Source organism: Physeter macrocephalus, chromosome 14 (assembly GCF_002837175.3).
Source record: "Physeter macrocephalus isolate SW-GA chromosome 14, ASM283717v5, whole genome shotgun sequence".
NCBI lineage: Eukaryota > Metazoa > Chordata > Mammalia > Artiodactyla > Physeteridae > Physeter > Physeter macrocephalus.
Genome location: NC_041227.1, coordinates 47,421,615 through 47,449,017, shown reverse-complemented (window position 1 = coordinate 47,449,017; position 27,403 = coordinate 47,421,615). Strand labels below are relative to the sequence as shown.

Sequence of the window (27,403 nt, the reverse complement as noted above, 5' to 3'; positions counted from 1 at the left end):
GGGGAAGGAGTAGGGGTGGGGTGGGGGGTGGGGGGCAGGGAAGCAGGGTGAGGGTCAGGTGTTGGACGTGACGTGCGGTGGTCGCCGTCAGCTGGATGTGCCCGGGTAGGGGGCCTGGATGTGTCTGGGGTCTCCTCGGATGTTTGCGTGGGGTCAGGCTGGGGGCAGGTGCAGACTCCGAGCAGGCCGGGTCACCTGCAGGGGCCGAATCCTGACCGCGGGACCGCCAGGGGATTCCCCGCTTTCCTGTTTGGAGGCGTCTCCACAGGACAGAGACCTGGAGACAAGGGTCCCCGTTGCCATGAGCAGCACGCCAGCCCCGCTGCCACATCTATCAGGAGAGGAGATGTTTGAATCACATTTGGTTGGGAAACAGCCAGGAAGGAGGTGGGTTCCTTCTCTCCTGTGTGAGCAAGACCAGGAGACTCACATCTGTATGCTTTTCGTTATTTGTTTTTTTTCCCTTTGCCTTTTCTCACTGTCAGAAGCTAAGACCTGTAAGAAATAGATTAGGTTAGTGGTTTAAAAACCTCCCTGGAGGAACGCCCAAGCCGCTTCACTGCGATTCTACCAAATGTTTACACTACGTTGGGCTGTGAGCTGGGAGGCCGGTGTCCCTCGGCCCAGCTCTGTCCTTGAGCGCTGCCCGCGGGCGCTGGACGTCAGTCTGAGTGAGGCCAGGGTCCGAAGCCACAGGCCGGTCAAGGCCCTTCTTGGAGGGGCTGGCTCCAGGGGATGCCCTGCGGCCGATACACAGGCCTTGTCAGGCTCTCACCTTAGGAGGACGAAAATCCCCATGAAGTTATTGACATGTTGGAATGATGTGTGGGGAGGCTGCCAGGCCTAGATGCTGTGAGCTGTGAACCTGCAAGTTCGAGGGGCCTCGGGGCCTAGCTCCAGCCTCTCACCTCCAGCTGTCACCTATGACAGTCCCTAGGGGTCCTGCTGATGTGTTGATGCCCCTTCAGGGTCCCCCACCTGAGAGCCGCTGGGAGGGCATCCCCGGGCTGAGCCTGGACCTGGGGGTGACCACACCAGCGGTGCAGCCCCTTCAGACCCAGCCTCTGAGGACCCCAGGGGGCGGAGGCGTCTGCAGGCCCACCCTGGGCCTGACCATGGTTCAGCACTAGACCCTGGGACACAGGGGCGGCTCCTGGGCCGGGGCCCCTGCCCTGGGGGAGGTGGCCTTTGTGTGATGCTCTGTCTGGGACATGGAGCTTGTCTGCCAGCTTCTCCCATCTGACAGTGGTGGCCGTCCTGCCTTTTCTGGACTGTCTGCCCCCTCCCCGCCCTTGCCCAGATCCTCAGAACAGAGGGGTTGGTTCCCAGCCAGACCGCTGTATGGCTTTCTCCACTGAGGGCGGGGCATGGGGTGTGTAGATGTCCTTTGTCAGGTTCAGGAAGTTCTTGTTCCGATTTGCTGAGAGGTGGTGGTGGTTGTTTATCACGAATAGATACTGAATTTTGTCTAATGTTTTTTCTTCATCTGTTGATATGATTATATGTTTTTTTTTAATTCTTATTTGGTCTTTTGATTTTCAAATTTTGAAGCTGAGCCCACTTGGTTGCTGGCTCATTTTCTATTTCATGAGGGATGTTGGTCTGTGCTTTTCTTGTTTGTCCTTTCTGGCTTTGGTTTGGGTAATGCTGACCTTGGAAGTGTTCCCTCCTTTTCTACTTTCTGAAAGAGATCGGGTAGAATTGGTGTTACTTTTTCTTTAAATGTTTGGTAGAATTCACCAGTAAAACCACCTGGGCCTGGACATTTATCTTCCATAGTTTTAACTGCAAATTCAACGTTTTTGACAATTATAGTACTATTCAGTATCTATTGCATTTTGGGTGAGTTTGGTTGTTTGTGATTTTGGGGGAATTGGTCCCTTTCATCTAAGTTATCAAAGGAGGGGTGTTTCTGCCTCTGACTTGAGTGTGTCCATTGAAGCCGTGCCCCCAGGGCTGATCAGAGAAGTCGGAAGAAGCCTGGGGAGGGGGCCGCCCCCATCACACCCACACTAGAGCGGATGGTGGGTGTGCTAGTGTCCTGGGGCTGCCAGATCAAATCACCACAACCTGGGTGGTGAAAACAGCAGACCCTCATCCTCTCACAGTCTGGAGGCCAGAAGTCAGACCAAGATAGAGGCTCCGGGGGAGGATCCTTCCAGCCTCTTACAGCTTCTGGGGGCTCCCATCTCCATCTTCATGTGACTTCTTCTCAGTCTATGTCTGTCCTCTTCTGTCTCCTGTAAGGACACTGTCATTGGATTTGGGGACTCTCCTGGTAAGGCAGGATGATGGGGCTCTGGCAGCGGCCTTCCCTGCTGCCCGGCCCTGTGGGCTGCTCTCCGGTGTGGCCCCGGGTGTGGGGTATGCCTGGCTTCTGTCGGTGCAGGGGTGCCTTCCCTTCCTGGCCCCAGCTTGGACCCACTGGTCCTGAGAAGGCTGCGAGAGACTCGCCGGTTTCAGCTCAGAGGCTGGGGCTGCGGGATCATCGGGGTGGGCAAGTCTTTCCACAAAGCCCCTCAGCTTCTGTCCCTGAGCTGTGAGGTGCATGTGGGTTCCCACCTTGCAGGCTGGTAAGGATGGCTCAGCACTGGCCCTGGGCCCCTGTCCGGGAAGGGATGGGCCGCTGTACCCTGTGCTGCTCGCAGGGACCTGGGCTCAGTGCCCCTGCCTTGTTTAGGGACCTGTGGGCACCCTGGCCAAGGGTGGACGATGCCAGCCCCCCCCCACCATGAGCTGCCTATGGCCCTTGCCAGCTGTGCGGCACAGATAGGTGTTCTGGGCAGTGTGCGCTCTGCTTCCTGGGTCTGAGTGGGGTTCGGCTGCCTGTGCAGCTGTGGCGCCTGAGCCCAACTGTCCCCCCGGCCTCAGGTGGGGCGTTGTCCCTCTCACCCTGTGAAGAGGCGGCTGCGTGCCGGGTTTTCCTGGCTCTGCCACCTCCCTGCTAACCTGACCCGGGGAAGACAGATGCCTCTGTGTCCAGGGATCCTGGCGTCTTCCTTTTTGAGGCAGAGGAGGTGCCTGTGGTCTCAGGTGTCGTCCCCTCCTCTCCGGGCAGCTGTCCCCCTGACCCTTAGGGCACGGCCTGGCTGGCCGCCCCTCCAGGGCATCCTCTGCCAGCCCTGGGACGGGAGCAGGAGTAATTAGGTGCTGAGTCTCGGTGGGGTCAGCGGGCAGAGCTGCGTCAGGGCCTCCAGCTTCTGCCTCCACCTGGAAGCCCCCCCCCAGGCTTTGCAGCCATTCCTGCCCCAGCACTCAGGGATGATAGAGGGGAGCACCCTTGATAACTGTGTCCCACCAGCCAAGACCCTGTGACACCAGCAAACGTGGGTGGGAGTCTCTCCTCCCCAGAGAAGTCTATGGAATAGGATGCCGCCCACAGCCCTGATCTGCGATTCCAAACCCCAAACGTCTCTTAGATGTTTGGCAAGAACCTGCGGTTGGTCCGCCTGCCCCGTCTCTGTCTGGTTCTCCCGGTCCCTGTGGAAACCTGGAGTGTTGATGTTGATGCCTAGACTGTTCAGGCCCTGTGGCTGCACCTGATTCCCTCTGAACCCCCAAGCTGACCCTGAGGGTCACAGATGAGGGACCAGGTGACCCATGTCCTCGGCTCCTCATGGGGTTGGCCCATCCAGCACCCCAGGGGAGGGTGACAGACAAGGTTGGCACCCTTAGGGAAGGGCAGAGCGTCGGGGTGGGTCCCCTTCCAGGTGGGGCTCTTCCCCTTCAGAGCAGAAGGGAGCCTCTTGGTCTGTTTCCCCCTGGCCTGTCCTTATGGTCCTTCCTCCCAGCAAGGGGCCTGTGGTTCCATGGTGCCTGTTATGTCAGTTCCCAGTGTATTCCTGCCTGGAGCTGTTAGTGATGGAAAGTGGGTGCCACCCACAGCGCCTCCCCTCTGCGTTGGGCAGCAGGAGCTCAAAGAGCTCGGCCCTGGGCTGCGGGCCTGCTGGTACCTCCCGGCATGGCCACCTGGGGACCTGCCACACCATCTAGAGAGGAATTTGGCCCCTGTCCTCCCCAGGTGTCGCCCGTGAACGCCCAGTGTCCCGCTCCCCTAGGGACTCATACCAAAATTTGCCTGTATCCAGGGCAGTGTGCCCCCTGGGCAGGGGCGAGGGGTCCCAGTGGCTCCTGGCTGGGTGCGAAGGGCTCAGAGGGGCTGGTGGGGTCAAGGGCACAGATGCGTGGGGGGCCCTGCATGAGCTGATGGGGTGGAGCCAGTCCCCAGAGCAGAACCGTCCATCTCGCTGCCCTGCATCCCTGACCCTCTTGGGTGGGGCTGCTGCCCCGGGAGGTGCTTGCCCACCTGCCCCCAGGTCATCAAGGAGGGTTGTTGTGGGGGCCACCCTGGGCCCCATGCTCTGCACGGCCAGATCTGGGCATGCGAGGCCCTCCTAGGTCCAGAGGCGCTACCTCCTCCTCCAGTGTGTGGGTCTCTGGGAGCCCTCGCAGCACAGGGCCATAACCTGGGGGGGTTTAGGAAGAAAGGAATGTCCCATTTCCCGGTCTGAGGCCAGAAGTCCAAGGCTCCAGGGGAGGATCCTTCCCGCCTCGTCCTGCTTCTGGGGGCTCTGGCATCCCTGGGTTGTGGCCGCATCACTGTCTCTGCCTCTGTGGTCACATGGCCTCTCCTGTGTCTGTGTCTGTGTCTCCTCCTGGTGTAAGGACACTGGACATTGGTTTAGTCCCAGCCTAACCCAGCATCACCTCCTCTTAACTGATCACATCTGTAAAGACCCTATTTCTAAGGTCATGTTCTGCGGTTCTGGGTGGATGTGAATTTTGGGGGACACTATTCAACCCACCACAGCTGACCTGCAGGCCCTCACTGGTGGAGGTGACGCCCTTGTGTGGGGACTGAGAAGTATGGAACACCAGGCCCAGGGACACCTGTTCCGAGACTCCCAGTGAGGGACGCGTTGGGGTGGGCCAGGGAAGGCCTCTGGGGCGGACCTGTGTGCCGAGACCCTGGGGCAGTGGGCAGCCAGGGGCATTGGTCAGCAAGGGGTGGGCTCATGGCACTGGGTCGACAAGAACAGCTGGCAGGTGAGGGGAGGATGGGATCCGCTGGGGCTGAGCCATCGTCTGGGGGGCGTTGGCTGGGCCTGGTCCCCCCAGGACAGTGCATGAGCTCTGAACGTGCCATCCACTTCCACTGGACACGACAGTGAAAGGGCTCGATGGCCGCAGTGCCCAGTGGGGATGGTCAGACGGGATGGAGGGACAGCCCAGCCGGCGGCTTGCTCAGCGCCAGCCCTGCAGCTGCACGACGGCCACAATGGACTGAGGGGCATTGATGGGGACACAGTTGGCCCCTGATAACTCGCTCGCTAATGGTGCTTCGTATTTTTTTCGTCCAGAAGAATTGTGTGAGTGTGAAGACCAGCGGGGAGATGGAGGCCACTTGATGAAGAGCCTTGAGCCCACCCCTTAAAGGAACAAGGCGCGTTTCTCCCGAGGCTCCGACAGCTGGCTCCTTCAGCTTCAGCCCCGGTTATTGAGATGCAAATGTGTGCCCGCGGGGAGCGCAGCTGCTGGCTGGCGCTGAGGCCCTCGCCCCAGGTGCAGCCCTACCGAGCCAGCGCCAGCGGGGGCAGCGACGCAGATGACCCTCCTAGGACAAATGGAACCGTGGACCCTGTGCAGGAAGAAAGGCAGGTAAGAGGCGTCATCTGGTTCTGCCGGCTTCACGTCACCGCTTTCCTTTCAGCCCCAGAGCAAGATGTCCTTGCAGGTAGACGTGGGCCAACTGGGCGCCGCCAGCTCTATCTCGGGAGGCTTTGTGAACTTGCTCTGGTCCCTCGGGGTTCAAGCGTTGACTTTAGAAAAGAACCAAACCGCCCTGGGCGGGAGGGAGGGCTGTCTGGGGCTTTTGAGTCTCACCCAGCAGGTTTACAAACTCAGGGAACAGAAAGCCCTTCCACGATGGGCAACCAGAAAAGGGAAAGTGTGTCAGTCACAGCGCAAGACAAGATGCGCAGGAACCCCACCCGGAGTCAAGTGGGCACAGCACCTTCTTATGCGTGTCTATGAAAAGACAAACACCCAGCTCTGGGCTCATATAATAAATACAGTGTAAAGGGTCTGACACTCAACGATGAAAACAGATTTTTCTGTCAAAAACGTTTTAATTGTGGATTGGAACACATACAAAAGTCCACAAAATGTGAGCTCAGAAAATGTTCAGAGACTGAATGTCGGTGTCCCCCAATGTGACCACAACCCTGCACTTAGCACCACTTGCCTGTGAGCGTCGTATTGTAAGTGAAGTCACGAGGCGTGTATCTGAGTGCAGTAAAGTGTTCCGTCGTGTGAGTGCATGACCCTCGTCCACCTCTTCACTCCTGATGGGTGTTTGGTCTTTAGTGAACAGTGCTGCTGTGACCTGTAGTGCACGCTTCTGTTGTGGACGCCCCAGGCATGGCACAGCTGGGTCCTGGCTGTGAACGGCGTCAACTTTTAATAGATATCGCCAATCTATGCTTTTACCAGCATTTCCACTGCTCTGTGCCTTCATCAACACTTGGCATTGAAAGTCTTATTTATTTTAGCCTGCCGTAATGATATTTCAGGGTTTCTTTGTTTTCTTTTCAAGACCAACTTGACTGAGGGACAAGTGGTATTGTGCCAGAGCTGGCTTGTACCGCCGCACAAGACTGACCATGCACACCCCTTCCCAGCTCTGTGCTGAGTGATGTGGTGGGAGTGTTTAGATCTTGGAAATTAAAAAATACTACCAATCAGGGCTTTATGCAGAGAGTCAGTCGTAATTTACATGAAACAAAATGCACCTATTTTAAGTGTACAGCTTGATGGTTTTTGACAAATGTGTACACTGAGGTACCTACCACACAATTAAGATATAGAACATTTCCAGCCCCCACAGATATTCCCTTGTTCCACTTCCCAGGGACAGAGAACAGGTCAGTGGTTAGCCGGGGCCGAGTTGGGGAGGGATTGACTGGGACTTTTTTCCTCCCTAGAGTCCTATATAAATGGAATCATATGGTGTATATTCTTTTGTTTCTGGATTCATTAGCTCAGCATGTTTTTGAGGTTCAAATGTGTAGCAATAATTTTATCTGTTTATTGCTAAGAATTATTTGCATGTTTACATGCAAATATTTGCATGTTTACATGCATGTTTACAACACAATGGGTTCGTCCCTTCGCCTACTGATGGACCCCTGGGCTGCTCCCAGCTCTTTGGTTATTATGAATAAGTCTGCTAAGAACAGTGCTTAAAGGTCTCTGTGTTTTCATACCTAGGAGAGGAATGGCTGGGTCATATGGTAGTACATGTTTAATGTTTTCAAAATGCCAAACTGTTTTTCATGTGATTGTACCTTTTTATAGTCTTTCTTTCTTTGGTTGCGCTAGCTCCTTAGTTGCGGGACATGGGGTCCTTAGTTGCAGCTCTCTGGCTCCTTAGTTGTGGCATGCGAACTCTTAGTTGCGGCATGCATGTGGGATCTAGCTCCCTGACCAGGGATCGAACCCGGCCCCCCTGCATTGGGAGCACGGAGTCTCATCCACTGAGCCACCAGGGAAGTCCCATACCTTTTTTTTTTTTTTTTTTTTTTTGTGGTATGTGGGCCTCCCTGTGTTGTGGCCTCTCCCGTTGCGGAGCACAGGCTCCGGACGCGCAGGCTCAGCGGCCATGGCTTATGGGCCCAGCCGCTCCGCAGCATGTGGGATCCTCCCAGACCGGGGCGCGAACCCGGTTCCCCTGCATCGGCAGGGGGACGCGCAACCACTGCGCCACCAGGGAAGCCCCCCCATACCTTTTTATATTCTGATCAGTAATGTGCGTTTCCTCCTCCTCTATTTTCTGAATGTTTGTATAGAATGACATCATTTCTTCATTAAATGTTGATAGAACTTACCAATCAGGCCATCTCGGTCTGAAGTTTTCTTTGTGAGATTTTAAATTATGAATTCAATTTCTTTAATTGTGATGGGGCTGTTTGGGTTTTCTCTTTGTTTGTGAGTCACTTTTAGTAATGTGTATATTTCATGAAATTCTTTTTCACTTCAACTAGGATGTCAAGTCTGTTAGAATAATGTTCACAATATTCTCTTATTGTCCTTTCAGTGTCTGTAGGATCTGTAGTGATGTCCCCTTTTTCCTTCTTGATGTTGTAATTTGTGTTCTGTCTCCTTTTTGCTTGATCATTGTAGCTAGAAGTTTATCCCTTTTACTGATATTTTCAAACTGTCAAATTGGATTTCGTTGATTTTGTTGTCTAATGTTTTGGCCCTGAAAGGGTTCTAGTTTTATGGAAAGGTCTCTTTTGGGAGTCCCCATGTCATCAGGACAAGGTGCCTCTTCCCTGCAGCCTGCGGTGCACTGTTCTGGCTTTCAGCTTCTCTTCTTGCACTGCATTATACATATTTTGTGAGTTCAGAAACAAAATTTGATTATTTTTTTCCCCAGCATTTTTACATGGTTTCAGCCAAAGGGTTTTTGCAGTAGACTAGCTCACTGTGGTGAGATTTTTTTTAAAGGGACAACTTCTAGGTTAGAAAAAAGACAAGAGGTCATAAGAGAGATGGTGGGCCTCAACCTGGAAGCTAGCACAAGAAGACAAGAAAGAGGGAATTCCTTGGTGGTCCAGTGGTTAGGATTCCGTGCTGTCACTGCTGAGGGCCCAGGTTCGATCCCTGGTCAGGGAACTAAAATCCTGCAAGCCATGTGGTGTGGCCGAAAAAAACCCCCCCAAAACCCCCCAAAAACCAAAAAGGCAAAGAGCCTCAGGTAGAAAGAAGAGAAACAATACCGTCCACTATTTGCACATAAACTACAGGCACAACTCGGAGATGCCATGGGTTTTGGTTCCAGAACATTGCAATAAAGCAAATCACATGATTTTTTGGTTTCCCAGAGCATATAAAAGTTACCTTTACACTGTACTGTTGTCTATTAAGTGTGCAATAGCATTATGTCTAAAAGAGTAATGTTACATACATACCTTAATTTAAAAATGCTAATCATCATCTGAGCCTTAGTGAGTTGTAGTCTTTTTCCTGGTGGAGAGTCTTGCCTTGATGTTGATATCTGCTAACTGATCAGGGTGGTGGTTACTGAAGGTTGAGGTGGCTGTGACAATTTTTTAAAATAAGATAATGAAGTTCGCCACATTGATTGACTCTTCCTTTCATGAATGATTTCTCTGTACCATGCAATGCTGTTTGACAGCATTGTACCCATAGTAGAACTTCTTTCAAAATTGGAGTCAATCCTCTCAAATCCTGCTGCTGCTTTATCAACTAAGTTCATGTAATATTTAAAATTCTTTGTTGCCATTTCAACAGTCTTCACAGATCTTCACTGGAGTTGACCCCATCTCAAGAAACCACTTTATTGCTCATCCGTGAGGCAACTCCTCATTCATTAAAAGTTTTGTCATGAGGTTGAAGCAACTCAGTTACATCTTTAGGCTCCACTTCTAATTCTAGTTCTCTTGCTATTTCTACCACATCTGCAATTACTTCCTCCACTGAAGTCTTGAACCCCTCAAAGTCATCCATGAGGGTTTGAGTCAACTTCTTCCAAACTCCTGTTAATGTTGATAATTTGACCTCTTCCCATGAATCATAAAAGTTCATAATGGCATCTAGGATGGTGAATCCTTTTCAGAAGATTTTCAGTTGACATTGCCCAGATCCATCAGAGGAATCACTATCTATGGCAGCTATAGCCTTATGATATGCATTTCTTAAATAATAAGACTTCAGAATAAAAAATTACTCTTTGATCCATGGGCTACAGAATGGATGCTGTGCTAGCAGGCAGGGAAATAACATTAATCTCATTGTACACCTCCACCAGAGCTCTTGGGTGACCAGGTGCATTGTCAATGAGTAGTGATATTTTGAATCTTTTTTTTTTTCTGAGCAGTAGGTGTCAACAGTGGGCTTATGATATTCAGTAAGCCATGTTGTAAACAAATGTGTCATCCAGGTTTTGTGGTTCCATTTATTGAGCATAGGAGAGTAGATTTAACATAATTCTTAAGGACTCTAGGATTTTCAGAATGGTAAATAAGCATTGGCTTCAACTTAAAGTCACCAGCTGCGTTAGCCCCTAACGAGAGTCAGCTGGGCTTCCCTGGTGGCGCAGTGGTTGAGAGTCTGCCTGCCGATGCAGGGGACACGGGTTCGTGCCCCGGTCCAAAAAAAAAAAAAAAAGAGAGTCAGCTTGTCCTTTGATGCTTTGAAGCCACGCACTGACTTCTCCTCTCTAGCTGTGAAAGTCCTAGATGGCCTCTTGTTCCAATAGAAGGCTGTCTCGTCTACATTGAATATCTGTTGTTTGGTGCAGCCACCTTCATTAATGATCTCAGCTAGATCTTCTGGATAACTTGCTGCAGCTTCTACATCAGCATTTGCTGCTTCACCTTGCACTTTTATTTTATGGAGACAGCTTCTTTCCTTCAGCCTCACGAACCAACCTCTGCCAGCTTCAGGCTTTTCTTCTGCAGCTTCCCTGTCTCTCTCAGCCTTCATAGAATTGAAGAGAGTTAGCCTTGTTCTGAATTAGTCTTTGGTTTAAGGGAATGTTGTGGCTAGTTAGATCTTCAATCTAGACTAAAACTTTCTCCATCTCAGCAATAAGGCTGTTTCACTTTATCATTCATGTGTTCACTGGAGTGGCACTTTTAATTTCCTTCAAGAACTTTTCCTTTGCATTCACAACTTGGCTGTTTGGTGCAAGAGGCCGAGCTTTTGGCCTACCTTGACTTTTGACATGCCTTCCTCACTAAATTTAATCATCTTCAGCTACTGATTTAAAGTGAGAGACATGCAACTCTTCCTTTCACTTGAACACTTAGAGGCCACTGTAGGGTTATTAATTGGCCTAATTTCAATCTTGCTGTGTTTTAGGGAACAGGGAGGCCTGAGGAGAGGGAGACAGATGGGGGGAACGGCTGATTGGTAGAGCAGTCAGAACACACACATTCGTCCATTCAGTTCATGATCTTACATGGGTACAGTTCATGGTGCCCCAAACAATTACAACAGTGACATCAAAGGTCACTGATCACATAGCACCATCACAAATGCAATATTTCAAACATTTTCATTATTTTTAAGAGAATTACTAAAATGTGACACAGAGACCTGAAGTTAGAAAATGCTGTTGAAAAATGGCACCCACAGACTTGATGCAGGGTTGCTTCAATTTGTAAAAAACACTGATTTCTGTGAAGTGCAATAAAATGAGGTCTGCCTGTATTAGAACTAACAAGAAACTTCAGCTTGTTGTGAGCAATGGGCCAGAGATAGTCAAGGCAGTTTTGAGAAGTGGGGGCTGAGACCGTGAGGTACCGGGATCGATGATAAAGCTGTAACAGTGTGGACCATGCAGAACACCTAGACAGGTATGACCCCTAGAACAGTGAGCCACACTGCCCAGAGGCAGGGTCAGCTGCTATCCACCAGGTCAGGTCAGTCCTGGTGGATGAGGTAGTCGCACACCTGTGGGGAGAGGGGTCAGGACCCCAGCTATGTCCCAAGGCCTTGCTAAGAAGCTGATCTGGGTGAGGCTGGGGCAGGCAGCCTCAGCAGAAAGCCCTCCAGACGTAGGTTTAAGAATCACCAACATCACGTAGCCAAGGCTGCCCTTTCACTTGCTCGAGTTTTCCTCATCTAATTGATAGTTGCATGTGTGACTGTCTTTCCAAGACCATCAGTTAAAAGAGTGCCCATGTGCCACATGCTGGCTCTGGAAGCCCACCTTCCATCCCACTGGCTAATCACAGCCTCATGTTTTGGCCTTAAGTGAATCCAGCCCTATGCGCTTAGCAAAAAAGGGATGAAGCACTTTATCTGTCTCACCGCCCCGCCCCCGCCCCTTCTCACTAGATCTTGGTAGTGTGAGGTCTCCCAGCCCCCTGGGGCAGGGTCTCAGGACACTCAGAAGGCTTATTTTTAAAAACTGAGAAGAAATTGACATTAACATTAACCATTTTACAGTAAAGTCAGTGGCATTTAATATATCACAGTGTTGTGCAATTATCACCTCTATCTAGTTCCAAAATATTTTATCATCTCAAAAGGAAACCCTGTACCATTAGGAGTCACTCCCCATTCTCCCCTCCCCCCAGCCTCTGGCAACCACTAGTCAGCCTTCTACTTTTATAGATTTACCTGTTTTACATATTTCTATAAATGGAATCATATTACAGGTGACCTTTTGTGTCTGGCTTATTTTACTGGGCATAATGTTTTCAAGATTTATCCACACTGTAGTGTGTGCTGATACTTTATTCCTTTTTGTAGCTGAATAGTATTCCCTTGTATGCTTTGTTTATCCATTCATCTGTTGGTGGACATTTGTGTTGTTTCCGCCTTTTGGCTATTGTGAATAATGATGCTGTGAACATTGGCATACAAGTATCTGTTTGAGTCCCTGATTTCAGTTCTTTTGGATATATACCTAGAAGTAGAACTGCTGGTTCATATGGTAATTGACCCAATGTTTAATTTTTTGAGGAACTGCTAGACTTTTCCATAGCAGCTGCACCATTTTGCGTTACCAATTGCAATGTACGAAGTTTCCAACTTTTCTACATCCTTGCCAACACTTTTTTCCATTAAAAAAAATTTTAGCCATCCTCATGGGTGTGAAGTGGTATCTCATTGTATGCCTTTTCATGTGCATTTCTATGATTAAGGATTTTGAGCATCTTTTCATGTGCTTGTTGGCCATTTGTATGTCTTCCTTGGAGAAATGTCCATTCAAATAATTTTGAATTGGGATGTTTGTCTTTTTGTTGCTTAGTTGTAAGAGTTATTTATATATTCTGGATACTAGAGTCTTATGAGATGTATGACTTGCAAATATTTTCTCTCATTCTCTGGGTCATCTTTTCACTCTACGGAGTCTTTGTTTCAATTTTTTAAAATTGAAGTATAGTTGATTTACAATGCTGTTTCTGCTGTACAGCAAAGTGATTCATTTATACATGTTATTTTTTTATATTCTTTTCCATTATGGTTTATCTCAGGATATTGAAAATAGTTCCCTGTGCTATACAGTAGGACTTTATTGTTTATCCATTCTATATGTAATAGTTTGCATCTGCTAACCCCAAACTTGATAGTGTCTTTTATTTATTTTTTAAACATCTTTATTGGAGTATAATTGCTTTACAAGGGTGTGTTAGTTTCTGCTTTATAACAAAGTGAATCAGCTATACATATACATATATCCCCAGATCTCTTCCTTCTTGTGTCTCCTTCCCTCCCACCCTCCCTATCCCACCCCTCTAGAGGGTCACAAAGCACCGAGCTCATCTCCCTGTGCTATGAGGTTGCTTCCCACTAGCTATCTGTTTTACATTTGGTAGTGTATATATGTCCATGCCACTCTCTTTGTCCCAGCCTACCCTTCCCCCTCCCCATGTCCTCAAGTCCATTCTCTAGTAGGTCTGTGTCTTTATTCCTGTCCTGCCCCTAGGTTCTTCATAACCATTTTTTTTTTAAGATTCCATATATATGTGGTAGCATACGGTATTTGTTTTTCTCTGACTTACTTCACTCTGTATGACAGACTCTAGGTCCATCCACCTCACTACAAAAGCTCAATTTCATTTCTTTTTATGGCTGAGTAATATTCCATTGTATATATGTGCCACATCTTGATAGTGTCTTTAGATGCATAAAAGTTTTAAATTTGATGAAGTCCAATTTATCTTGGGTTATTGTTGCTCTTGCTTTTGGCATCATACCTCAAATCCACTGCCAAATCCAAGGTCATGAAGAGTAACCATGTTTTCTTTCAAGAGTTGTAATAGTGTTAGCTCTTACATTTAGGTATTTCATCCATTTTGAGTTAATTTTTGAATATGGTGTGAGGTAAGGGCCCAAGCTCACTCTTTAACATGTAGATCCATTTTTCCCAGCATCAGTTGAAAAGACTATCCTTTTTCCAATGAATGGTCTTGGCATCCTTGTCAAAGGCCATTTGGCCATACATGTGAGGGTTTCTCTCTAGGCTTAGCATTCTATCCTGTTGGCCTGTGTGTCCATCCTTGTGCCATGACCAGTTTTGATTATTTTGTACTGTTTCAAAATCAGAAGTGTGAGTCCGTCAGCTTTATTCTTTTTCATGATTGTTTTCATTATTTAGGGCCTCTTACAATTCCATATGGATTTGAGGATTGGTCTTTATATTTTTATAAAAAAGACCATTGGAATTTTTTCAACTCTGTAGACACTTTGTTAGTATTGTCATCTTCACAATATTAAGTAATCAAATCCATGGATATGGATGCCTTTCACTGTATTTATGTTTTCATTGATTTCTTTCAGCAATGTTTTGTACTTTTCAGTGTACAAGTCATTTACCTCCTCGGTTAAATTTATTCTTGGGTATTTTATTCTTTTGGATGCTATTATAAGTGGTATTGTTTCCTTAGTTTCTTTTTCAGACTGTTCATTGCAGGTATAGAAACATATCTGATTTTTGTGTGTTGATCTTATACCCTGCAACTTTGCTGAATTAGTTTATTAGCTCCCGTAATATTTTTGTGGATTGCTGGAATTTTCTATATATAGGATTACATCATCTGTTAATATAGTTTTACTTCTTCCTCTCCAATTCAAAGCCTTTTAATTATTTTTCTTGACTAATTGCTCTGGCTAGACCCTCCAGTACAGTGTTGAATAGCAGTGGTGAAAAGGGGCATCCTTGTCTTGGTCTTGATCATACAGGGAAAGTTTTCAGTCTTTCACCATTGAGTATGATATTAGCTGTGGAGTTTTCATACATGCCTTTTATTACGTTGAGGAAGTTCCCTTCTACTCCGTTTTTTTTTTTTTTTTTTTGCGGTACACGGGCCTCTCACTGTTGTGGCCTTTCCCGTTGCAGAGCACAGGCACCGGATGTGCAGGCTCAGCGGCCATGGCTCACGGGCTTAGCCGCTCCGTGGCATGTGGGATCTTCCCAGACCCGGGCACGAACCTGTGTCCCCTGCATCAGCAGGCGGACTCTCAACCACTGCGCCACCAGGGAAGCCCTTCTGAGTGGTTTTTATCATGAGTGCGTTGGATTTTTTTCAAATGATTTTTCTGCATCAGTTGAGATGATCATGTTTTTCTTTCTGCCCCTGTATTCTGTTAATGTGGTGTATTACATTGATTGATTTTATGTTGAACCACCCTGGCATTCCTAGGATAAATACCACTTGGTCATGGCATATAATCCTGTTAATATGCTGATAGATTTGTTTTGTTAGTATTTTGTTGAGCATTTTTGTATCTCTATTCACGAAGGATACTGGTGTCTTTGTCTGGCCTTGTTACCGGGGTCATGCTGGCCTCCACAGGATGAGTTAGGAAGTGTTCCCTCCTCTTTTAAAATTAATTAATTAATTAACTAATTAAATTTTGGCTGTGTTGGGTCTTCGTTGCTGTGCATGGGCTTTCTCTAGTTGCAGCGAGCGGGGTCTACTTTTTGTTGCAGTGCACGGGCTTCTCATCGCGGTGGCTTCTCTTGTTGTGGAGCACGGGCTTCAGTAATCGTGGCTTCTGGGCTCTGGAGTGCAGGCTCTGTAGTTGTGGAGCATGGGCTTAGTTGCTCTGAGGCATGTGGATCTTCCTGGACCAGGGCTCAAACCTGTGTCCCCTGCATTGGCAGGTGGATTCTTAACTACTGCACCACCAGGGAAGTCCTACTTCCTTTTCTAATTCTTTGGAAAAAGTTTTGGAAGGATTGGTGTTAATTCTTCTTTAATTCTTGGGAGAATTCAGTAACAAAGCCATCTGATGCAGTACTTTTCTCTGCTGGAGGTTTTGATTACTGATTCAATCTCCTTACTTGCTATAGATCTCTTCAAATTTCCTATTTCTTCCTGAGTCACTTCTAGCATTTTGTGTGTCGTTAGGAATTTGTCCACTGTCTAGGTTACCTGATTTGTTGGCTACAATTGTTCATACTATTCTCTTGTAATCCTTTTTATGTCTGTAATGTTGGTAGTAATGGCCCCACTTAACTTTTTTGATTTTAGTTATTTGTATCTTCTTTTTCTTTGTCAGTCAAGCTACAGTTCTGTCAATTTTGCTGATTACCTTAGGAGCTTTAAAGGTCAGTTTGCTGACATGTGAGTTCCACCTTACCCAGTGGCTTTGGAACTGAATCCCTGGGGACAAAGGTCCATGGTATCCTCAGGCTGTGGGATACAGGGCAGGGATGGATCCAGGGGACAGGTTGTCATGATGCTAACTGAACTAGGGAACCCCTCAGCAGAGGGATGCAGGTAGCTGTCTCAGAATTGGAGGTATCCTTTCCACCAGAATTTGTTCACTTCTGAAAGGGGCGTTGATCCAGGGTGCTGGAGGCATGGGGGTGTGTGTGTGAGGGGTGCTGGGAATGGCAAACACGGTGATAAAATTCAAGGTAAAAGACTGCCTCCCAAATCCATTCGTTTGAACATTTAAATCCCCACCTCTATTATTTGATGTGTTAAGAGGACATCAGTCTCTAGAATTCACAAAGCCCACAGTGGTCAACAGAGCCTGTGGGTGAAGCCATTTGTGTGTGTGGGGTCCTTAGCTGTGTTTCCTAGAAATCAGAAGGAGGGATAGAAAGAAAGTCTGCAACTCGAAATGACAGAAGGCAAACCTGAAAAAGGTGGAAGGAAATAACGTATGTATGTGAAACAGAAAGCAGAAGAGGACAGTTGACTGAAGAAGCCAAAGCTGGAGCTGTGAGAAGACTGACGAGGAGACAAGAGAGAAGCCCTGGATGAACATCAGGAGGGAGAAGGGCCTCACTCCACGGTGGGGCCCAGAGGTTGTGGGGGACACTGGCGACAATGGAGGAAGGCAGTGAAGCGCTCCACGACAGCTCAGATTTTCTGCGTCTTCACGGGCCTGTTCTAATAACTGGTCACATGCTTGAACTCAACACGCATTGATGTGGAGATCTTCCCGCTCCCACAAAGCCACCAGGCTGGGAGTTTGCTGACCCTGTCCCTCCAGAGCTGGTGGCCTAAGAGCGCAAAACGTCAGGCCATGCCCGTGCAGATGCAGAAGCCCAGGGAGAGGAGAGCTTGTGAACCCTGCCCAGGGACGCCCCATGGGAGGGCTCTGATCTGAACTAGGCTGCAAAGAGGGTGGGCCTGGCCTCAGCAGGCTCCTAAGATGCACTGATCACCTCTGAGTGAAAACTTCTTGGTGAAGGGGAAGATGCCCAGAGCCCCTCTGACAGAGGGAGGCTGGTACACACACTCCTTGTGGGGATGGGACCTGTGCCCGAACCCCTCGCCCTGTCCTGGAGCAAGAGGGAGACAGTGGGTCCTCCCTGAGACAGGCCCCTGGCTGAGCCCACAGCTTTGGATGGGCCGACAGCCAGGCTCAGTGGATCACCTGAGCTCAGCCACTGCCCTGTGACTGGAGTCCTGAGTCCCACGTCCCATCCTGGAGCAAGAGGGCTGAGCATAGTGCCCTCCAGTTGGAGAGCTGGGGGTGGGGTGGGGGGGCTGGGCACACTGCAGCCTATGGGGTCCTGGCTGGGCCTGGGCATTGCTGCCATCACCAGACAGACCCCATTCAGACTTGTGACAGCCATAGGGGAAGAGTGCTCTGCAGGGGAGACACCCTCAAATTGGGAGGGAGTCTCAGCGAGGGCCAGCTTGTCAGGCAGTGGTTTCCAGGGGGCATCGGCTCAAGAGAGCAGGTGGGAAGAACAGATCTGAAATTCCCAGTCCCTCTGGAAGTCAGGGTGTCCCGGTCATGCCCTGCTCACCCCTCTCCAGGGCAGCCCCTCCCGCAAGCAGGTCGCCCCTCCTGTGGTCTGAGAAGACTCCTGCTGCCCCCTCCCCAGGAGCCTCAGGCTGACTCCTGGTTTTAGAAGGTGAACGTAGAACCCTGGCACAGCGGCCTGAGCCTGACAGAAATTCAGTTCCCAACATGCATCTAAGGCTCTTGTTGAGAAGGCAGACCCTCACCTGCAAGCATCCCCTGCTGCCAGGTGGACGATTCATGGGGACACAGCTGTTGGGAGGGGCGAGCCAGGGCCCCACCTTGTGTCCCTGCCCTGCACTTGCCCCCCCTCCGCCCCCCACCCCCGAAACAGCTGACTGTCCTGAAGCTGGACTGAGGCAGCATCAGGTGGAGCAGACATAAGTGTCTGGGCCTTTCTCTTTCATCAGGTCAACAGTGTATCCAGCACTGGGGGGCCAGGATGAGCCCCCCGCCAGCCCGTGTGTGACCAGGAGCAGCCTGGAGTCCAGCAGAGGCAGGAGAGGAGGCCCTGAGAGAGGTGAGCACCATGAGCTTCCAGTGCAAAGGCCCTGGGGCCCAACACGGCTGGTGGGCATGCGGGATGGAGAGGATGCAGGGGAGTGGGCGGAGGTGATAGGCAGGGACCCCAGGTTCATGCTCAGTGAGGTGGGGGCCCCGGGAGGGCTCCGAGTGGAGGAGAGGTGCAGTCTGGCTGTCCTTGATGGGAGGGTGTGGTCTCAGGACAGGCTCTGAAGGTGGGGCTGGCACCCTTTCTGGCAGATGGGTGGGCCCTGGGGGACCAGAGCCTCTGGAGCGGTGTGCAGGTCTGGCAGAGTCCTTGGTTTGTTAGAGGGCCATGTGCCCACCCTGACCAGGGTCACCTGGGACGTCCCTCGGGGTGAGAGGATGCTGCCCTGTCCCAGGAAGGGTGGGGCCACTTAGTTCCTGCCCCCCCCCACCCCCCTGAATGGGCTCAGGGCCTCCTGTGTCACTCCTGCCACCGGCTCCAGCCCCAGCCCCGCCCAGCCCACAGGTCTAAGCACAGCCTCCTATGCATGTCTCGGGGGCTGTCCCAGGAGCCTTGGGGGGCACAGCTGGACCAAGGCTCAGAAAGGAGCCCACACCAAGGAGTGCTGGGGGCCTCCTCTGCCTGAGCCCTGGGTGGCAGTGAGCGCAGAGTGTGGCAGGAAGGGCTGGCGGGGCAGGGACCCACCATAGCTCCTGGCAGGGAGGCCATCTGTGGTTCTGGGGCTGCAGGACTACCCCGAGCCAAGACACAGCATCTCCTCAGGCCCCCTACCCACCCCGGGCCCCACAGGGGCACCCCTGGTGCTCCTACCCATTGGCAGGGTCCCAAGGACAGCCCCCCGGTAAGGGCTACCCATTCCAGCAGGCTGGTGGTAGTTTTACGCGGCTGACTTGCTGGCTCCAGGCTCCTTGTCTGAGGCCCTGTCTGTCCTGCGACAGACACAGGGCGCCTGTTAGCCTGCGAGGAGGAACACAGCCTCTCTTGTTGGCACCTGGGCCGGCCAGGCCCCCAGGCAGGCGGGGGGGCTCCACACAGATCCACACTCGTGCCCACCTCAGCCTGGCCGCCTAGCCTGAACCACCTCATTCCTGCCGGGACCCTCCACAGCGCGGCAGGCACCCCGGATGGTGGGGGGCAGGTGGTGTCCACTCACCGCTGACATCAGGCCGTAGAGGTTCTGGGCCACAGCCCAGTAGGGTTGCCAAGCAACACACCATTAATCCAGTTCAACCTGCAGTGACTGGGCCTCAGAATCGCTGCCCTGGGGACCCTGGTGCCCCAGCTGGGGCTGACTGCTCTGCTGTCCCGTCCTCACACCCTAGGTCAGGGAGCAGGAGGCTCCAGGTATGAGACTGGGCAACGTGGTCACAAAGGAGGGGAGGAGGTGCCTCACTCAGGGCTGGTGGGGGTGGCCCACCCAAGGAGGACAGAGGCCCTCTGTCCACACCTTCAGGTGCTGGTCACTGTGGAGAAGAGCACGTGTGGGCGCATGTGGGTTCTGAGAGGGAGCCCTGACTACTTCCTCGCGCAGGACCCTCCTGCATGCGGTGGGGAGCAGAGACGAGAGGCAGGCTTTCCTCTTGGCCACATGGGCAGGTGGTCCTGGGACAGACCAGAGCTGGGTGCAACATCGGGATGCTGGTGTCTGGGGGGGGGGCCTGGTGACAAGGGGCACAATCAGGGTGGAGCAGGGCTGGGGCTTTCTGGGGAGTCCTCTGACGAACCCAGAGCGAAGAGACTTGGGAACCATGGGGACTGACCGTGGGGAGACAGGAAGCACAGACGACCACCCGGGACCCTGGCAGCCCCTCCTCTCCGGGTTGGCTTCCCTGGATGTCCTTGTGGAGACCCCACTTTATTTCTTGGGGCACAAGCCCTGGGCCACCTCTATTCGGGTTTGGGGTATGGCCACTCCCGTGACCTGAAGTAGCCCTTCAGGTCCTGGAAGCTGAGCGGGGGGAAGTAGGGGCCGAGCCTCTTCCGGATCCACCACTTGCCCTCAGCAGCGTGCGTGCCCCCGGGGCGGCTGAACTTGTACCTGTAGTGCTCTCCCCGGACCCACCTGCAGAGCAAGGGCAGCACGGTCAGCCTCCACACCCACGACAGCCCTGGAGTCCTCAGAGGGAGAGGCCACCCAGGGGAAGCCAGAGAGCCCCAGGGAGCCCCCGGCACAACCAGGCCCCTGACCAGATGATGGCGGGGCAGGCGGGGCTCTGGAGCCGGGAGGGCCGAGTGCTCAGAGCCAATTGGGCTGAGCCCTGCATCCTTTCAGCAAGTGAGTGGTACCTGAGGTTCGCAGACCATTGTGTCTGGGCATGTTTCCAGGAGGTGGGCCCAGCCCCCAAAGCAGACCCCTGCATTTGGGGAGAAGCCCTGAAAGGCAGCTGAGGCTGCAGTTGGCAGGGGTTGGGTGTGTGTTCCTGTCTGGGAGGGGAATCTTACCTGGGGGGTGCCCTGCCTGCGAAGGGGTTAAGGGCCAGCAGGGATAGGGCCTGGGCATCGTTGGCCAGGAGCTTGCCTGCCAGGTGGATGATCCACTCGTTGTGCTCGTACGTCTGGGGGTGAGAAGAGGACAGGGCGCGGATAGCTGGGCGCCTGTACCGACACCGGGCCCTTGGAGGAGCCCTGTGGATGTGTGCTTTCTGCCTCCTCCCTCTTGACGGTCACCCGGCCTTCAGTCTGTTGTCCTGGGGGCATCTGACTCCAGTGTGGCTGGCGGCCAGCCTCTCTTGCAGTGGGGGCTGCCCTGGGGGCCTGTGCTGCAGTTCTTTGGTTTGGGACCACCTCCTTCCTGTTCTTGCAGTGCCCCCAGTCCTGCTCGCTCTCCTGGGCGCCGCCGCCACTGTGCTGTCCGCGGGGACCTGGATGGAGCGGGGCTGGGCCTGGCTATCCCAGTTCACCTGTCAGCTTTGTCACCTGCCGGGCCAGGGATTTCGGGCAAGTGACCGAGCCCCCCGGAGGCTATCTTCCTGGGCAAGGTGGGACAGCGACAGTGCTGCAGCCTCGCTCTGGCCTGAGCAAAGATTCTGTGGACACTGGCTGCCCCAGCGTTGGCCACGCATGCCTCGGCCCCTCTGGTGGAAGCTCTCTGAGAAGCCGGCTGTGAGGCCCAGCCCTGGGCACGCACAGATCCTCGTGTGAGGGCCATGCCGGGAACCTGGGAAGGTTCCCCACGGGCTGTGCCCCAGCACAGGATTCCCGGGCCTCGCCGTGTCAGCAGGGCCTCCCCACCGAGGGCCTCACCTGGAAGGCGGCAAACCACATAAGCCAGTCCAGGCGGTGGTGGTACGGGGAGATGAGGCATGGCCGCCGCCTCAGGTCACCGGGCTTGCACTTGAACTCGTAGTCCTCCCACTTGGCGTCTGGCGCGCTGGCATTGGGGCTGGCGGTGCCCTGCAGGATCACCTCCGTGCGCTCCTTGGTGATGCTGGGCGTGGGGGGAGACCAGTCAGGGCTGCACCTCCCCACCCCCCAACCTGAGCAGACCAGGGTGAGACTGGGGGGCTGCAGGTCGGGGCTGGCCTTACCCTCATGTCTCCCCGCTGGGGTCATGGTGGCCCCGAGGTACCTGCCGAAGGCCCCATATGTGTTGACGATCCGGAGAGGGTTGAAGGAGCTGTTCATGACCTGCCGGGGGCTCAGCAAGTTGAGGACCACGGGGACGCTGAGCCAGGCGACCAGGACGCCCATCGCCAGGTTGACTGTGTGCCGTGCCACGCTGCCTGCTGGGAGGGGGGATAGTGGGTGGGCTCCTGCCCCCAGGCCTGGCCTCTGTTCGGCCCCCTGCGCCCACAGAAGCCGAGGGAGGTGCTGCTGCCCCCACCACAGCCCCTGAGCCCCTTCTCCCTGCGCCAAGGACACCTTCCGAGGCAGATGTGGAAACACAGCAGCTCCCTCTTAGGCCCCCCAGCTGAGGTCACTGGGCCTGGCCTTCCTGAGGACCAGGACACACTGTCCATACCAAGCAGACAGGGGTGACCCTGCCCAGGCGCGGAGATGCTGCCCTGTCTCACACCCTGTGCCACTGGTGTGGGCACAGGGCTGGGTGCCATCAACTCGAGACTGCCTGGCCACATCCGCCTTCAGGTGTCACCCACCGCGTGTCCGTGGGGTCCTGGCCCCTCGAGCTTCCTCCTCCTGCATCCTCAGGACTTGGTCCTTGAGGTAGCCGGGCCCCGAGGGAAACAGGAAGCCCAGAGTGGCGTCATCGAAGCAGGCAAGGCTGGGCACAATGGTCAGCCAGTTCAGGAAGCTCAGATTCCCGCTGATGATGAGGACCATCTGGGGGTGGAGAGAGAGATCCTCCAGCCACTGCATTTCACGTGCTCCACAGTGATGCGTGGAGTCCACACCAGAGGCATGGGGGCTGGGGGTCCCGTCCTTCCCAGCAGCCTGTGCTGACCCCCAGGTGGCTGGGAGGCCGTGGCCCAGGCCCCACGCCCCCCACAAGCCACTTGCCCGGCCTCCCTCAGACCAACCCCACAATGTCTACATCCTAATGATCTGAGAGGTGGACGCTACTCAGTGCCTCTGGTGAGGACCCCACCTGCCGACACTGTGATTCCGGCCTCTGACCCTGCTTGGAGGCCACTGGAGTTACACAACTGGGAGGTGACAAGTTTGTGTTTGTGGCAACTGCCACCGTGACTGTTAATCAACAGGCCCGGGGTAGCCCCAGGACTCCAGCTGGCTGCTCAGTGGTCCACCCAGGTGTCGGGGCCAGGACCAGCCCCATGGCACCTGTGGTATGTGCCCGTCACAGGGGTGGGGTGGGGGGGCTTAGGACAGGCTTGTAAGTGGTTTTAGTGACTTGAAAATGGCACCTTCTGCATGATTTTGACCCTGTTGTTAAGGATGCGGGCAGGAGTAGGGAGTGGGTGGTCTTCACTTGAGGGGAAGAGAGGCTGCAGGGTTCACATCCCACCCTCCCTACCAGGTGCCAGGCTCTCCTAGAGCAAAGGTGGAACAGAGCAGCCCCGCTTGCCCCCCAGGCAGACGCCTCTGATTGTGGAGCTCCAGGGACCCCAGTGCCAGCTGCACGCAGAGCTTCCTGTGGGCTGCACAAACACGGGTGAGGAGATTCCAGGTGACCACAGTGGGAGGGCAGGCTGGGGAGGGCAAGAGGCAGAGCCGAGGGCTTCTGGGGTGCAGCCCAGGACACCCCCATGCCTCCCTGAGCTGGAAGTCCTAGCAGAACCTGGAGCCAGTCCTCCGTCAGATGTACAACTGTCAGCTGCGGCCTTTTCATTACACAGTTTTCAAAGAGGTGAAGTTTACGTTTTTAGGAAGTCCAAGTTATCAATTTTAAAAAACTTTACAATTCTGCTTTTTGTGTCCCATCTAAGAAATCTTTTCCTTCTCCAAAGATGTAAAGATCTTCTAAAAGTTTTACAGGTCTGGCTATCATGTTTAGGTCTCGGATCCATTTCGAATTAGTTTTTTATGAAAGGTGTGATGTAAGGTTCACAGCAGTGGGCTCTGCTCTGGTCCAGGCTCTGCCCCTGGCTGGGGAGGCGGGGGTAAGACTTGGGAGGGAGCAGGGCCTCTGGGATGACCGGGGTGTCGCGGTGCTGGGAGGTGAGAGCACATGGGTCCACGGCGGACATGTCTACAGGGAGACAAACTGCCTCAAGCACGTGCCTCAGAAAAGGGGAAACAAGACACCAGGAGCCACAGGTCAGCAAAGTAGAAGGAAATGGGGACCAGCACCACCAGCAAATAAACCCACAATGAAAATGGTGCAGTCGCCACAGTGACAAGAGAAATAAGGAGATTTTCAACTGTCCAACCAAATGGACACATTTCTGCAAAAAATAAGACCTGAATGTAGCAAAACGGCCATGTCCCTGTCCAGGTCACTCACGCGCATCTGCCGGGGCCCTGCGGGCCTCCCTGCACAGGAGCCGACGGGTCGGAGCCACGTGGGGGCATCGAGGAAGGAGGTGAGACCAAAGACCCAGGCCAGGAGCCCCACTGCCGGACGAGACTCAGCTGACACCCAGCTCCAATTTCTGATTTGTAATTAAAGCTGGGTCTCTGATCCTAGTGACTGGGGAGAACATGAGGTCACAGATGCCGGCCTCAAAAGGGTCTGGAGAGAGAGGAGCTAGGCTTTCAATAGGTCAGTTTTATGGATCACGATAGGGTCTTACAGTGTGTGACGGGAGATGGTGTGGATTCACAGCTCTTCCTGGATTCATTTGGAAAACCAGTTTTTCTGGTTCTGACGCCCAAAATAATTATTTCTTATTCTTCACTGTCTAGGATGTTAACAAACCCCTGTGCCCAAAATGCGCCTGCCCTGGGCTGGTGGTCTCTCCTGCAGCCCTGCCTGGCCCGTCGGGGGTCCCTGGGCCTCTGGTCTTGAGCTGCCTTGGGCCGACTGGGCTTTGCCCTGGAGTTTCCTGAAAACTGCTGGCTCCCGATGGTCTGGGCCCAGCTCCCCCGTGGACAGCACTGGAGGGGCCCGACCTTCAATTCTCATCTCCCAGACCAGCGAGACCTCAGATGCTCCCAGACCAGCGAGACCTCAGATGCTCCACTAGCTCCTCCACTGCGTCAGCAAAGGGGCTTAAGGGGAACGGTCCCTGTGCCCCTCCTGACAAATGCGTTTTGCTTTGGGGTGGGCTGGTCAGCTGCATGGGGGTCCCCTTTTTTCCATGGCTCAGCTGTGCAGCTAAGGCCACCAGGAGTGGTGATCAAGGGTGAGAACAGGCCTCTTCCCCGAGGGCCTGCCATCCTGGTGCAGCTGTCGGGGCCACACGGGTGACAAGAGCCCTCTACTGCCTAATTCTCGGATGAGACGGCGGCCAAAGCTGCGAGAAGCACCCGGTGCATGGCAGCCTCCAGCTAGAAGACACCTCCGCACCTGGCCTGGGCGTTCCTGCCTATGTCCCACGGCTCTTGGGAAGGCATGTGGGGAACAGCCCGCCTTGTGCGCCCATCACACCGCCCCTCAGGGCTGGTCCACACTCAAACCCGGCAGGCAACTGATGGGCAGCCATGTCCTCTGCAGCCACCAGCCCAAGCCATCAGCACCCACCTCTCCACTGACACTCAAACTGCTGGGAGACATGGCCACCATAATGCTGCAAAGCAGGGCAGCCGTGGGCTTCCTGGGGGGCCCACCTGCCTGAGTTCACCCCAGACGGCCTACTCAGCAACCTCTCCAGGTGTAGCTGGTGCAGCCTACACCCTCGCTGAGGCACAGCCTCGCTTTGTGGCCACTCGGGGCTCCCGAGACCCCAGAGGCGTCTAGAGAAACCCAGACAAGACACTGCTAATTTGAAGGACCCCAATCAGTAAATGGCATCTATTCGTCTACACCCTCATGTGTAACACGCACAACGTTAAAACCCTAACAGGTGGACTTCCCTGGTGGCGCAGTGGTTGAGAGTCCGCCTGCCGATGCAGGGACACGGGTTCGTGCCCCGGTCCAGGAAGATCCCACGTGCCGCGGAGCGGCTGGGCCCGTGAGCCATGGCCGCTGAGCCTGCGCTCCTCAACGGGAGAGGCCACAACAGTGAGAGGCCCGTGTACCCCCAAAAAACAAACAAAACAACACAAAACAAAACAAAAAAACCCTAACAGGTGAAAAGCAGGATGAATGATGCTGAAGTCTGAATTACTGATTTAGAAGATTGATTTGAGAAATCCTTCCGGAATGTGATGCAGAAATGGGAGAACCTTTGAGGGAAACAATACAGATTCAGCAGAGTCAACGGCTACACAATTGACTTTCCCAGATGAGAATGATGTAAAAATAGACTCGGCACTCTCGAGGCGGAAGGAGGCCTGGGCCTCGGGGGATGAGGGGTGCAGGACCAGTTACCGGAGCAGGACCTGGGCCCACACATGTTCTGGCCATTTCTCATTTCCAAGGATGAATCATAAGTAAAACAGTATAAGCATTTAGACTGAAAAATATAAAAAATGAGAAGAAAAGGAAAGAAAAGTGAGGAAGGTGGCCCAAGGAGGTGGGACCCTTGGAGTAGTCGCCACTCACCTCCACGAACAAGAGAAGTAGGCGGGCAGCAGCAGGAACATAAAGGACGACCAGAATGCAGCCGCTGGGCCTGGCCCCAACTGACAGCTGAGCACAAGGCCTGGTGTCACCCTAGGAGTCACTGCCCTGACCGAGGATGAGGCCCAGGGACAACCTGCCAGGCGCCCATTTCCTCCTGCATCTCCCCCTCCCAGGCGTGCACTTCCTCTTGCTCCACTGAGCTGAGTTTCCCAAGACCCAACCTGCCCCCACCGCCGCCTCCTTTACCCTGGAGAAGCAGGGCTACCCCTCGGGGCCCAGGTCCACGTCTGTCCTGCCTCATCGCTCAGTGGCCTCATGTTGACTTCAAGGCTAAAACTCCACCAGTGACTCCTGCTTCAGGCCAAGAGGGCGCTAGCGGTGCTGGACCCTCAAAGCGACTGTCTGAGATGCAGGGCTGGGCACTGAGGGAGGGCAGGGCAGGGGGCAGAGCCTGAAGCCGGGGGAGCTCGAGGGGCTGGCTTGCCACATGGGCGCAGCAGCCAGGAGCTGTGCGTCCTGCTTGGGTCCCCACGGCTGCTGAGCTTGCAGGGTGGGGACTCCGTGAGGACAAGGAAAACACACGACCAAGGCTGTTGCCATTGCTGAGCTCAAGCGGGTCTAGAAGACCTTCCAGTCCTGCGAACCCGCGTGGAGAGACGTGGAAGCCAAGCCAAGGCCCTGTCCTGTGGAACTAGGCTGGCCCTACAGGGAAGGCACATTCAGACCTGCCCAGGAGGCTCTGAAACTGATTTGCAAATCAATTAGCTGCTGTCAGGAGAGAATCAACAACACCAGCATCCAGCACTTAATCAATGCAATCCCTATCAAACTACCACTGGCATTTTTTACAGAACTAGAACAAAAAATTTCACAATTTGTATGGAACACAAAAGACCCTGAATAGCCAAAGCAATCTTTTTTTTTTTTTTTTTTTTGGCGGGTACGCAGGCCTCTCACTGTTGGGGCCTCTCCCGTTGCGGAGCATAGGCTCCGGAAGCGCAGGCTCAGCGGCCATGGCTCATGGGCCTAGCCGCTCCGTGGCATGTGGGATCTTCCCGGACCGGGGCATGAACCCGTGTCCCCTGCATCGGCAGGCGGACTCTCAACCACTGTGC

General features: G+C 53.2%; 1 protein-coding gene, 1 long non-coding RNA gene and 1 other non-coding gene across 4 annotated transcripts in view; 2 read left to right on the top strand and 1 right to left on the bottom strand.

The window, feature by feature from the left end:
• Window positions 1-18,236, top strand: part of LOC114487537 (uncharacterized) — a 37,442-nt gene extending 19,206 nt beyond the window's left edge. Inside the window, exons 3-4 of the long non-coding RNA XR_003682725.2 lie at window positions 5,361-5,658; window positions 18,162-18,236. This is a non-coding gene — a long non-coding RNA (uncharacterized lncRNA). The remainder of the gene's footprint in view (window positions 1-5,360; window positions 5,659-18,161) is intronic.
• Window positions 8,604-8,676, top strand: TRNAD-GUC (transfer RNA aspartic acid (anticodon GUC)). The gene has a single exon. It is a non-coding gene; the product is annotated as a tRNA-Asp (tRNA).
• A 914-nt stretch (window positions 18,237-19,150) lies between the features above and the next one.
• Window positions 19,151-27,403, bottom strand: part of LMF1 (lipase maturation factor 1) — an 80,414-nt gene continuing 72,161 nt past the window's right edge. The window contains exons 5-9 of one of the 2 annotated variants that reach the window (XM_024123419.3): window positions 22,360-22,543; window positions 21,831-21,987; window positions 21,506-21,689; window positions 20,705-20,817; window positions 19,151-20,324 (exon numbers count right to left, since the gene is read on the bottom strand). In XM_024123419.3, the coding sequence (XP_023979187.1) occupies window positions 20,150-20,324; window positions 20,705-20,817; window positions 21,506-21,689; window positions 21,831-21,987; window positions 22,360-22,543 (813 nt within the window). In that variant the 3' untranslated portion in view covers window positions 19,151-20,149. The remainder of the gene's footprint in view (window positions 20,325-20,704; window positions 20,818-21,505; window positions 21,690-21,830; window positions 21,988-22,359; window positions 22,544-27,403) is intronic. The other variant, XM_028497999.2, reaches the window with a different exon arrangement.